The following is a 13,034-nucleotide window of genomic DNA, read 5'->3' as shown; positions in this document are numbered from 1 at the left end:
GTGCTTCTTGGCAGTTCTGGAGACAGTAAGGCCTTTACACTAAAGCACCGCTGCCAATGTCAGAGCTGCTGTCTGCAGCACCACTACAATGTAATTGGGTCATTATTAGATTGAAGTACTCAGTCTAATTCATCCATTTACTAATGCACTGCATGTGCAGAATATGTTTACTGGACCTTCACTTTATTATGTGATTTCTGGCAAATAGTGATTATTCATGGATTCTTCTCTACTGGCAAAAACATCTAAAACCTTCCCTTCAATAACATTACCCTGGCTGTAGCATACATTTTGGTGAGCCTTATGGAGATGATGCAGTGCTGACTGTCTGTTCCCAAGTTTTATGCATTGTGCCTACACATTACTTAAAAATGACATTTTGTTTCCCTATGCAGTCTCCAGACAAATTGGATGGCAGATTTGTTCAGAAATGTCATATCCCTCGGGAACCTCTGGTCCTGCATTTCCACTGTCTGGCCCTGCTGAAGCGTCTGTTATGCTAATAAAGCGCGACAAAGGACTACAGCAGTACCTGCTGGAGGCAGCATACTCCTACGTTAAACAGGTATCTATCTGTCCCTTCCTGTACTGGGCGAAAAAGAAATAAGCAGACCCAAGCAGCTACCAGTTTTAGGCCCCAAAACTAACTGCGTAGCTGCTGTGAAGGTAATCACATTGAACTAATGAGTGCCTCCTCATGTCAATCACTGCAGTAACTGGAGCGAAACATTCACCTGCTGTCTTGGTGCTGTAAGTGAAATACGATCCATCATACTGCTAATTTTACTGATCTGTGGCTTCCAAGAAGAAGAAGAGCCCAGAGAGTTGGAGTCTGCCAGTTAAGTGGCTTGAACTGTAAGCAAATTAAGAACTTGATTCTAAGAATAATATTTTGCTATAAACCAGCTTGTAGCTTTTATGGCAATTTACAGTTAAAATATAACTTGGCAACATCTGTCCTGACATCCATTCAGATCCTACACCATAAAAGTTCTCAAACCGGTTAGAATGGCCCCGCTATTAATGGGGAGGCGGGGAGGATGCGGGGGAGCGCGAAAGCTGGTCAAGAACCCGGCAAAGCTGGGGACGAGGAGGACCTGGCGATCTTAACGGCAGGGTTTCGTTAAAATAAAATGCTGAAGTCTTCCGCCCGACAGCCAGCCGGCCAGATTGACAGCCTGGCCGGCGGCTGGGAGAGCAAACAAGCAGCAGGAGGCCGCAGCTGGGGTCATGTGGCGACGGTCCCCGGCAGCTAGTGGGGAGGAAAGATTTGGGATGGGAGCGGGGGGGAGACTCAAAAGAGCAGGTTAACATAGGGACACGGCGAGAAGGAAGTGGGATCAGTGGAGGTAACTGACACGCGTTATTTTAACTGCCCCCCCCCCCCGCCTGTTTTGCGCCAGGTGGGGGCAGTTAAAATCGGGGCCAATGTGTCACTACTTTTATTTTCCAATGACACTGCGAAACGTCTACTTCAAACAGACTATGTGCTGCCAGACCACTAGATTGCAGTTCAATAATAAGTAAAACTGTCTTATGAATGATGAGATGCCATTGAGTGAACGTCAAGAGTAATCCATTGTGGTTTTACAAAGCCATGAGAAGCTACCTATGGGATTACAGCCACATAATTCACTTGGAGGTATTCCTTATTATCTGTTTATTGAATTGCAGCCAACTTAGTAGTTTTCTTTTTGACCCTTGAGAATAAAAAAGTTATATGGAGCCAAAAGTGGCTCTGTGGCTGTACTTTGCTCATCTTAGGTTCTGTAATATTGTTTTACACCATTGTTTTCCATTTCAGTATGGAACATTTCAGTTGGTTGAACTTTGTCAGTGTGGTTGACAAATGGAAAGCTACAAGAATGATTTTATCATTTAATTAATAAGACTTTGCTGGAAAGCTTAATATTCAAGCATTATATTCATAAGCAGGGAGTGCTCTCGGAATTTGTGAAAAGAATCTGATGTCAAGCTGTAAGCTTAGCAGTGTATGTGTCTGTTGTCTGCACTGCTCTTCTATCATGCTGTTGGTCAGATGGAGACAGCTCAAATTGGACAAATTATTCACGCCAAGAAGACTCCGAACCGCAGTGTGCTTGAAGAGTTTTTTTTACAGTTGGTAGGAAGAATAGGGAGGTCACTTATCTCTTAGAGGGTGCGAGTCTAGGTGGGGTGGAAGAACATAAGAAATAGGAGCAGGAGTAGGCCATTCGGCCCCTTGAGCCTGCTCTGCCATTTAATAAGATCATGGCTGATCTGACTTTGGCCTCAACTCCACTTTTCTGCCTGTTCCCCATAACCCTCGACTCCCCTGTTGCTCAAAAATCTGTCTATCTCCACCTTGAATATATTCAGTGACTCAGCTTCCACAGCTCTCTGGGGTAAAGAATTCCAAAGATTCACAACCCTCTGAGAGCAGAAATTCCTCCTCATCTCCGTCTTAAATGGGCGACCCCTTATTCTGAGACTGTGCCCCCTCGTTCTAGATTCCCCCACGAGGGGAAACATCCTCTCAGCATCTACCCTGTCGAACCCCCTCAGAATCTTATATGTTTCAATAAGATCACCTCTCATTCTTCTAAACTCCAATAAACTCCTCATAAGACAACACTTCCATCCCAGGAATCAACTCAGTGAATCTTCTCTGAACTGCCTCCAATGCAAGTATATCCCTCCTTAAATAAGGGGCCCAAAACTGTATGCAGTACTCTAAGTGTGGTCTCACCAGCACCCTTTACAGTTGTAGCAAGACCTCCCTACTTTTATACTCTATCCCCCTTGAAATAAAGGCCAATATTCCATTTACCTTCCTAATTACTTGCTGCACCTGCATGTTAACTTTTTGTGTTTCATATGTGAGGACACCCAAATCCCTCTGTACTGCCGCATTCTGTAGTCTTTCTTCATTTAAATAATATTTTTCTTTTCTATTCTTCCTACCAAAGTGGATAACTTCACATTTTCCCACATTATACTCCATCTGCCAAATTCTTGTCCACTCACTTAACCTATCTATATCCCTTTGCAGATTCTTTGGGCTCGAATTTCATCGGGCCGTTGAGGCGGGATTGGAGGCATGTGGGGGGTTAAAATCGCGAAATCGGAGGGCACAAACCCATCCCGCCTCCATGCCCGTTTCCCAGGAGGCGGATACCCGACCTGTGCTGGGAGCTGCCTTCCCGAGGCGGGAAGGGGATTAGTGCCAATTAACTGCCTGCTAACAGGTAGTTAACAGGCAGTTTTCAGCCTAATCCCTATTTTTAGCCCTGAAGTGTGGGCTGCCCGACGGCTCCAAACCATGGCAAGTTAACGAGGCAGACCGTCGGGCTGAAGGACTTGGAGGGTTCGAGATGTCCGGTGTTCAGGTGAGCGATGGGTGCATGAGTGCAGAGGTAAGTGTGTTTGGCGTGTGTAAAGTGTTTAAATAAGTTTTACTTACCTTTACAGGCTTCCTTCCGGTCGCGGGAGTCCCTCATCTCATCGGCACGGAAAGCAGAATGGCCGCGAGCTGTTAAAAGTTGCAGCATTCAGCTTTCTGTTCTGGAGAGATCTCTAAATCATCCTGAGAGGAAGGAATTAACTTGTAGTACAGATTGTCAGTGTTTGACAGCTTCAAAGAGCTGTCAAACACTGATATTTCATCTGTCAAAAGCTCTTGACAGATGAAATGTCAATCTGTGACGTCACCTGTTGCCGGGTGGCCCTTAATTGGCCTGCTGAGCCCGCTGGGCGGGCTCAACAAGGTCAATCAAGTGGGTTGGCCACAACTCAATGGAGGCGGGACTACAACCCCAAAAGTGTGAGTCCCGCCTCCTACTCACCTCCATTGATAAAATCCAGCCCAGTATGTCCTCCTCACAACTTGTTTTCCCACCTATCTTTGTATCATCTGCAAATTTGGCTACAATACACTCACTTCCTTCATCCAAGTCATTAATATAGATTGAAAATAGTTGAGGCCCCAGCACTGGTCCCTGTAGCACCCCACTAGTTACAGATTGCCACCCTGAAAATGACCCATTTATCCCGACTCTCTGATTTCTGTTAGTTAGCCAATACTCTATCCAATCTAATATATTACCCCCTAACACCATGAGTTCTTATCTTATGAAGTAACCTTTTATGTGGTACCTTGTCGAATACCTTTTGGAAAATCAAATACACTACATCTACTGGTTCCCCTTTATCCACCCTGCTCATTACATCCTCAAAGAACGCTAATAGATTTGTCAAACACGATTTCCCTTTCATAAAACTATGTTGGCTCTGTTTGATTTTCTAAATGCCCTGCTACTATTTCCTTAATAATGGATTCGAGTATTTTGCCAATGACAGATGTTAGGCTAACTGGCCTATAGTTTCCTGCTTTCTGTCTCCCTTTTTTGAATAAGGGCATTACATTTGCGGTTTTCCAATCCACAGGGACTTTTCCAGAGTCAAGGGAATTTTGGAAGATTACAACCAATGCATCCATTATCTCTGTAGCCACTTGTTTTAAGAACCTAGGATGTAGGCCATCCAGTCCAGGGGACCTGTCAGCCTTTAGACCCATAAGTTAGTCCAGCACTTTTTCTCTAGTGATAGTGATTGTTTTAAGTTCCTCCCTCCCTTTTGCCCCTTGATTTTCTACTATTACTGGGATGTTTTTAGTGTCCTCTACTGTGAAGACAGATACAAAATATTTGTTCAATGCCTCTGCCATTTCCTTGTTTCCCATTATTATTTCCCCACTCTCGTCCTCTAAGGGACCAACATTTATTTAAGCCACTCTCTTCCTTTTTATATATTTGTAGAATTTGCTACAGGAAACTTTCGTTTAACCGGAGGTTAAAAGTCCGGAAAGCTCTATCTACCGGCAAAATTCAGGAGCCGTTTTCTATAAGTTTTTTTACTTCTCGTTTTTTTTTTCCCAGTCAGGCTCTGCAAGGTCTGTAGCTAAGCAGCAGCTTCAGCTAGAGACGCTTGCAGCTGCAGCCGACTGTTTTGAAGCTGTTGCTAAGCAACAGGGTTTGTTGATTCACACGGAGCTGAAAAGCTCAGTATGTTTTAACATTGCCGCTGGTTTATACGGCAGTTTTGATCTAATGGCACCAGCTCGGTCCCGTCAGTGCCGGATACCAGAAAGTTTCCCGTAGTTTATTCTCATAAGCTATTTTCTCCCTCTTTATTATTTTTTTAGTCATCCTTTGCTGGTTTCTAAAATTTTCCCAATCTTCTGGCCTACCACTAATCTTTGCAACATTGTATGCCTCTTCTTTCAATTTGATACCCTCCTTAACTTCCTTGGTTAGCCATGGTTGGTTCATCCTTCTCTTCGAGTCTTTCTTTCCCACTGAAATATATCTTTGTTGAGTCATGTAATATCTCTTTAAATGTCTGCCACTGCTTTTCTACCATCTTACCTTCTAATCTATTTTCCCAGTCTACTTTAGCCAACTCTCTCCTCATACCTTTGTAATTGCCTTTATTTAAGTTTAATACTCTAGTTTCAGACCCAAGTTTCTCACCCTCAAAATGAATGTGGAATTCTATCATGTTATGATGTTAGGAACAAAGGGATCTCGGAGTACAAAGACACAAATCACTAAAAGTTGTGACACAAGTTAGCAAGGCCATTAAAAATGCAAACCAAGCACTAGGGTTTATTTCTAGAGGGATAGAATTGAAAAGTAGGGAAGTTATGCTAAACCTGTATCGAACCTTGGTTAGACCACACTAAGGGGGTGATTTTGCCAATGGGGAGCTTTTGGAGACAGGACTCCCACTTGTCGGGTTTCAGTCCCGCCTCCATCAACATCTGGCCAACCCACGCTATTTTCTCTTGATTGACCTTGTTAAGCCTGCCCAGCGGGCTTAGCAGGCCAATTAAGGGAAAGCCGGTTGCAGAGAACGTCAACGTATGACGTTTCATCTGTCAAAATGTTTTGACAGATGAATTGTCATCGTTTGACAGCTGATAGATTTAGATGAGGAAAGATGGGAGGAGGCTCGAGTGGAGCATAAACACCGGTATGGACTGGTTGGGCCGAATGACCTGGTTCTGTGTCGTATATCCGATGTAATGTAATCCTATGTAATCATACTGTTGGTCAGATGGAGACAGCTCAAATTGGACAAATTATTCATGCCAAGAAGACTCCAACCCGCAGTATGCTTGAAGAGTTTTTTTTACAGTTTAAAAAAAACCTTATTGCTTTTTAACTGCTTACAGAAATGGGACCATATTTGCCTGGGTGCATTGGTGTTTATGGAAAAAGTAGATTTGAGTAAACTGGTGAGCAAGACTACTGGAAAGTGGTAAAGGAACTTTCTGCCATTTTTACCGCAGCTCTAAGCCTTGCTTCCATTTGTTTATGGAAATTAGCAGAAAAGAAGCATAGTCTGTCTTGTTAAAGGTCAGTCTGGATAAACCTGGGCTGATTGCGCAATGCAAGATTAAAATTACATTTGACTTCAGCACTCGCACACCTGTGAAAGGGTTGTACGAGAGAAGGGCAGCATGTCGAATTTTCACTGGCTGCAGTTTTCATCTCCACAGCACAGGTGCAGCAGCCACTGCCTGTTACCCCATTGTCCAGCAGGACTTTGAGCAGAGGGCAGCACCAGAGTGCAGCACACAGGCCTTCTGCAAACCATTTGCAGAACCAAATATCGTGTGTAGCTGATCTTTCAGAATGGATACAGCTCCCTGGACCTCACAGAAGAAAAGTGCATGAGGAGGTTCGGGCTTATGCTCAGACTCAGAATCAGCAAGGGGGAATAGATGTACCTCTGGCCCTCGCTGACATGCAGGGACAGTCAATTATCCACATTTCATTACCAGTGGCAGTGAAGGTCGCCACTGCCACAGGATCTTTCCAGGCATTATCATAGGGCTATAACAGGAGCCGGTCACAATGTTTAATTTCAAATTGACAGGCTAATACATTTCTTTGAAAACCACAACTGGAGCCAAGCAGAATTTAAATAAATATTTACTAAATTAAAAAAGCTGCAAATTAAACACATATCTGAATGAATCACATAACGTGTTTATATTTCAATTGAGTGGCTTGGCTCCTCCCTCAATGAAATGCTTGGCAACCAACCGATGAATCATTAAAACAATGTATTGAGTTTAATGGGATATAACTTTTGTGAGTGAATTGGTTTTTTAATCCCTTATGTACTCTGACAAAATTAAAAAGCCAATACCAAGCTAAATGACTGACCAAGGGTCAGTCTTTACGAAGGAAGACACAAAAAACCTCCCTGGGATATCGGGAAAAATAGGGACATTGGCAAAGGAGGAACTGACGCAAATCAATATCTCTAAGGATATGGTGTTAAGGAAGCTAAAGGGATTGAAGGTGGACAAATCCCCAGGGCCTGATAACATGCATCCTAGGGTACTGAAGGAGGTGGCCCTAGAGATAGCGGATGCACTAAGGATGATTTTTCAGAATTCATTAGACTCGGGAACAGTGCCGATGGATTGGAGGGTAGCTAACGTTACCCCACTATTCAAAAAGGGGGGTAGGGAAAAAGCAGGTAATTACAGACCTGTAAGCCTTACATCAGTTGTGGGCAAAATGCTGGAGTCCATCATTAAGGATGAAATAGCGGAGCACTTAGCAAATGGGGACAGGATAGGACAGAGTCAACATGGATTTACAAAGGGTAAATCGTGCTTGACTAATCTATTGGAATTTTTTGAGGGAGTAACTGGTAGAATAGATGGGGGAGAGCCAGTAGATGTGGTGTACCTGGACTTCCAAAAGGCCTTCGATAAGGTCCCACATAAAAGATTAGCATGGAAAATTGAGGCTCATGGGATAAAGGGGAAAGTATTGGCGTGGATAGGGAACTGGCTGTCAGATAGAAAACAGAGAGTTGGAATAAACGGCTCATTTTCTGAATGGCAGGCAGTAACAAGTGGGGTACCACAGGGATCTGTCCTGGGCCCCCAGCTGTTCACAATTTACATTAATGACCTGGATCAGGGAGTCGGATGCAGCATTTCCAAATTTGCAGACGACACTAAACTAGGAGGGGGGGTGGGCTCAGAGGAAGAGACCAGGAAGCTCCAGAGCGATTTGGACAGACTGGGCGATTGGGCGGATAAATGGCAGATGCACTATAATGTGGACAAGTGCGAAGTTATCCACCTTGGGTGCAGGAACGGGAGGGCAAATTATTATTTAAATGGCAATAGATTGGGAGAGGGGGAAGTACAGAGAGACCTGGGTGTTCTTGTACACCAGTCACTGAAGGCGAGCATGCAGGTGCAACAGGCGGTCAAGAAGGCAAACGGTATGCTGGCCTTCATAGCAAAAGGGTTAGAATACAGGAACAGGGATACCTTGCTGCAGCTGTACAGGGCACTGGTGAGACCACACCTCGAGTACTGTGTACAGTTTTGGTCGCCTCATCTGAGGAAGGATGTTCTTGCCATGGAGGGGGTGCAGCGGCGATTCACCAGGCTGATACCAGGAATGGCGGGAATGACCTATGAGGAGAGACTATGTAGTTTAGGGATGTACACACTGGAGTTTAGAAGATTGAGAGGGGACCTCATAGAAGTGTATAAAATTCTGACAGGTCTAGACAGACTGGATGCAGAAGGAATGTTTCCCTTGGCGGGTGAGAACAGAACTAGAGGACATAATTTAAGGATAAGGGCTAAACCATTTAGGACAGAGATGAGGGGGAATTTCTTCACTCAGAGAGTGGTGAACCTGTGGAACTCATTGCCACAGAGGGCAGTGTACGCCAGCTCATTAAATATATTTAAGAGGGAATTAGATATATTTCTACGGGCAAAAGGGGTTAAGGGTTACGGAGAGAAGGCGGGGACGGGATACTGAATTAAAGGATCAGCCATGATCTCATCGAATGGCGGAGCAGGCACGAAGGGCCGAATGGCCTACTCCTGCTCCTATCTTCTATGTATCTATGTATCTATGTAAATCTTTGGCAAAATGCTTAATTTTTGTCATAATCCTGTTATGTGAAAATTCTGGGAGCCTGAAACAATTTGAAAATATCTAATGATGTAGATCATGGAGAATAAACCCACATGTAAAATCCAGCCAGAGAAAATCACCTCTTGAGATAGTTCTTGGTGCTCTGGAAACAGTAAGGCTGCCCCTTTCACAATACAACACTGTTGTAGTCAGTGGAAAAGGAAATAGGGCGGGGTGTATAATGAGTGGCTAAACCACTACCGCTCGTTTTGCGCCCCATTGAAGTTGAGTTTCACCCTCTGACTCTTAAGTAATTATTTTTATATGAATTCCCTAGTTATGGAGCTGTTTTGAGGATAGCTTAGTAAGCATGAATACAGTGTTCAAGTTTATCCCCATTTTTTGTCCCTCCTTTGGTTAGTGTTGGGAATTTCTCCTCGGAAGTTATGTACAAATAAAGTTCTTTCAATTTGGACGATTTACAACAACAACAATGTGTATTTCTATAGCGCCTTTAACGTAGTAAAACGTCTCACGGCGCTGCACAGGAGTATTTTAAGACAAAAAATTTGACACCGGTCCACATAAGGATAAATTAGTGCAGGTGACCAAAAGCTTGGTCAAAGAGGTAGGTTTTAAGGAGCGTCTTAAAGGAGGAAAGAGAGCTAGCGAGGCGGAGAGGATTAGGCAGGGAATTCCAGAGTTTAGGGCCTAGGCAACAGAAGGCACGGCCACCAATGGTTAATTATAATCCGTGATCCTCGAGGGCAAAATTAGAGGAGCGCAGATATCTCGGGCGGGGGGGGTGGTGGGTTGTGGGGCTGAAGGAGATTTACAGAGATAGGAAGGGGCGAGGCCATGGAGGGATTTGAAAACAAGGATGAGAATTTTGAAATCGATTTAGATGCAGGAAATGAGATTGTTTCCCAGCTTACTCAATCTCCAGAGCAAAAATTCATGTTCTAGTTTATTTTATCGATTTGTTACAGACTGGGTGAAATTTGTGGCTCTTCGGCTTTGTAAAATAAACTGACGGTTTGAGAAATAAGTGAAATGTTCAGTTACCCCATGACTGGTGGACACTCAGTGCAACAATTTGTGTTTCAACACTGAAAACACGTGTTCATTTTTCTCATACTTTGAGAGTAATAAGGCCAAGCAGGAGGAAAGTTATACTAACACCTGCCAAATTATTAAAGTGTGTGTTTGTTGGTGCTGTAACTGCCCATCATTTCCAACTTGACCGAGTTTGCAAAATGGCAATCAGAAATCTTTGATGGGGAGGTGGAAGCCAGTTCGCACGATGACTGGAATGTATTCAAGCAAACTAAAAGAAAACGAATACAAAAACAGAACAAAATTGTCTCCTAAAGTTTATGGGCTAGAAATTCAGTAAGGCCCCGCCAGCTTTGCGCCCAGTTACCGCCCAAAGAGGGCTTCTGCGCCAATAGAGGAGTTTGCGCTGATATTCAGCGCAGCGGTAATGGCGGCGGTAGCCAGTAGCGCTGCGCCGGCACCGATGACGTCATCGGTGTGCGCAGTGCCCCGGTTCTACCCCGATACCGGCCCGACCCCCATATTTAGTTGCGGCCGCCTCTTCCGCAGCGGCCGCAAACAACGTTCTGCAACCGTGGCCGTCCTGCAGCCTTAGTGGCGCTAGTTAAGGCGGAGGTGCGGCCGGCCGCTTTTTCGGCGGCCGCCTGCCCGCACCTCCTTCCCCGGCCTCCTCCACCCTCCCCCCCCCCCCCCCCCCCCCCCGCGGCATTGCCGGCTGCTTTCCACGAGCCCGGCACTTCTCCGTGGTGCCGGGCTCATTTGCCGGCACTATCAAGCGGCGATCTCCCCGTTGCAGGCACCTCCCCCTTAAGAGAAGGAGGAGGCCTGCAGTACCGCAGCCTGCCGCTCCGCAGCGGGTGGCGCAGCGGCACCTACAGCGCTGAAATTCAGTTTCAGCGCCCCAAGCGGGGGCGGGCACACCCTGGAATAGCACCCGGTTCAGACTTGGGGCGCAAAAACTGAATTTCTGACGGTCGCAACTGGCTCCGCGCGCAGCGCTAACTTTTGGGCGCAAGCGAGCTGGCGGGGCCTTACTGAATTTCTAGGCCATATTTTGTACACTTTAATAATCATTGAGCACCAAATTTATGTTACTTTTTGAGGGGAGGCCAACACAGCTCATTGGCTCCTGTGATGCTTGTAAGGTCTTCATTCCTCATTATTTGCGGTTACATTTTATTTTCAATAACTTGCTAGTATCTCTGGGTTGATAGTTCATCATTGGAGCATGAAATTCATATCAGTATTTGTTTTAGAGAGATGAGTGTAGTAATCAGCTGAGATCTTTCTCTAATTTACTGTTTTTCATTATCATTCATATTGTGCTAATATATATATTCCTGTCTAAGGAAGGATATTGTAATTTTTAGAGGATCCTATAAAAAGTAAATGCGCTCCATAACTTAAACAAAAGTTAAAAATAATGCCATAATATAACATTTCTGGAGCATTTTACTGAAAAATATTGATACAGATCATGTTTGAACACTTCTGCTTGTAGGCATTTTCCTAAATAACGCCTTAGCACATGGAACACTTCAGCCCTACACAGCACTTATCTGACAAATGCATTTTTCTCTTTCAGAAAAACACCTGGTTTCCCCATGAGGCTGTACTGCATTTTTTCATGGGAACCCCACAGTCAGACATCAACAGGGATGTAGCCATTGATTTTCAGTTGAACTACTCAAAGAGGAAACTATCGGCCAAAATTGTTCACCCAAAGAAAAAGATAACAATAGATGGTAAGCTGCGTTGTGAAGCTTCAAATGTATAGAACTCTTGAGTTTTGCATAAGTAAAATAAGTAATGAAGTCCAGTGGAACCAATGCCATAACAGTCAGACTGTTTGCTCCTCATCATGGTAGTGGATTGATTCTTAGGCCATATTCACGGAGGCTCCCCAATAGCTCCCTATTTCCTAAGTGCATTGCCCATGTAGATCAGAACCCTACAGACATGGAAGGTCCAACATTCAGCCCCCAGTTTGTGTTAAAGGAGCTGACCTCAGGGGGGCTATAATTGGTCTCCACACCACTCAGCTAGAGAGGGAGTTGCCATCTGCTGGCTGCTGCTGATTGCATTCCACTGGTGTTTACCCAACAAAGCAAGAGTGAGAGGGGCACCTTCTCCCCTTCTGTCTTTTGATGGTAAATAATAGCTTGAGAGTGGGGGCGCAAATTGCCTGCCCAATTTTCTATCCATTTGTGCTAAACATGATCCCTTAGTGTCCGAGTGCAAAGGAGGGAAATCCACCCCTTTTGTGTTCAGCCAAGTTCTTTGCATGTCTACTCATCCTAGCAATCAGCAGTACCACGCAGAGCAAGCTCGGAAATTCCCTCCCTTAACCTCTCCACCTCTCTTCCTTTAAGTAATTACTTAAAACCAACTTCTTTGGCCAAGATTTTGGTCACCTGTGCCAACGTCTCTTTATGTGGCTCGATGTCAAATTTTGTCTGCTAGCAGTCTCGTGGAGCGCCTTGGGACGTTTTTGTGAAGTTAAAGGCGCTAAATAAATGCAAGCTGCTGTTGTTGATGAGCCAGATATTTGTCCAGTTCCTGTTTGAATTGAATTGCCATGCCCTCTAATTACATTTATTGGATGAAAGCTGGGTTATAATACTGCGCAGTATCCTCACGGGAGGCTGCTAATGTGTACTTCATTCTTGGAGGGTTGCCATTATTGTGGCTGGATTCTGCTCCACACCTGTACAATAAAGCTTTCAATAGATTCAGCATCAGCAAAAAAAAATCTTGTTTTCCCAAAGGCAACATGCTGTGGAAAGTTTTACAATACAGCTGTAGTCATATTGGCACAAGTGTTATGCACACAGTTAATGCTCTTGATTTTGATTTTACAGGCGAGATTACAAAAATGAAACACACCCGCACAGGACTGCTGGAAGTTCTTATAGATGACAAAGACTTGTATTATGTTAAGGTACTGTTGGCAAGTTACTCTCACAATAATGCCTATGTTAAAATATATTTGCAGCAGATGTATTACCCTGATGTGTTAATGTCGATTGC

General features: G+C 44.5%; 1 protein-coding gene across 1 annotated transcript in view; it reads left to right on the top strand.

Moving 5' to 3' along the window:
* Positions 1–13,034, top strand: part of apoltp (apolipoprotein lipid transfer particle homolog) — a 433,926-nt gene that overhangs the window by 175,279 nt on the left and 245,613 nt on the right. The window contains exons 21-23 of the mRNA XM_086000433.1: positions 396–565; positions 11,590–11,749; positions 12,866–12,945. Coding sequence (XP_085856559.1) covers positions 396–565; positions 11,590–11,749; positions 12,866–12,945 — 410 coding nt within the window. The remainder of the gene's footprint in view (positions 1–395; positions 566–11,589; positions 11,750–12,865; positions 12,946–13,034) is intronic.

Source organism: Somniosus microcephalus, chromosome 11 (genome assembly GCF_052327205.1).
Source record: "Somniosus microcephalus isolate GS21.2 chromosome 11, FLI_Smic_1.0, whole genome shotgun sequence".
Lineage (NCBI taxonomy): Eukaryota > Metazoa > Chordata > Chondrichthyes > Squaliformes > Somniosidae > Somniosus > Somniosus microcephalus.
Note: the sequence above shows the minus strand (reverse complement) of the source record. Positions and strands in the feature narration are given on the sequence as shown.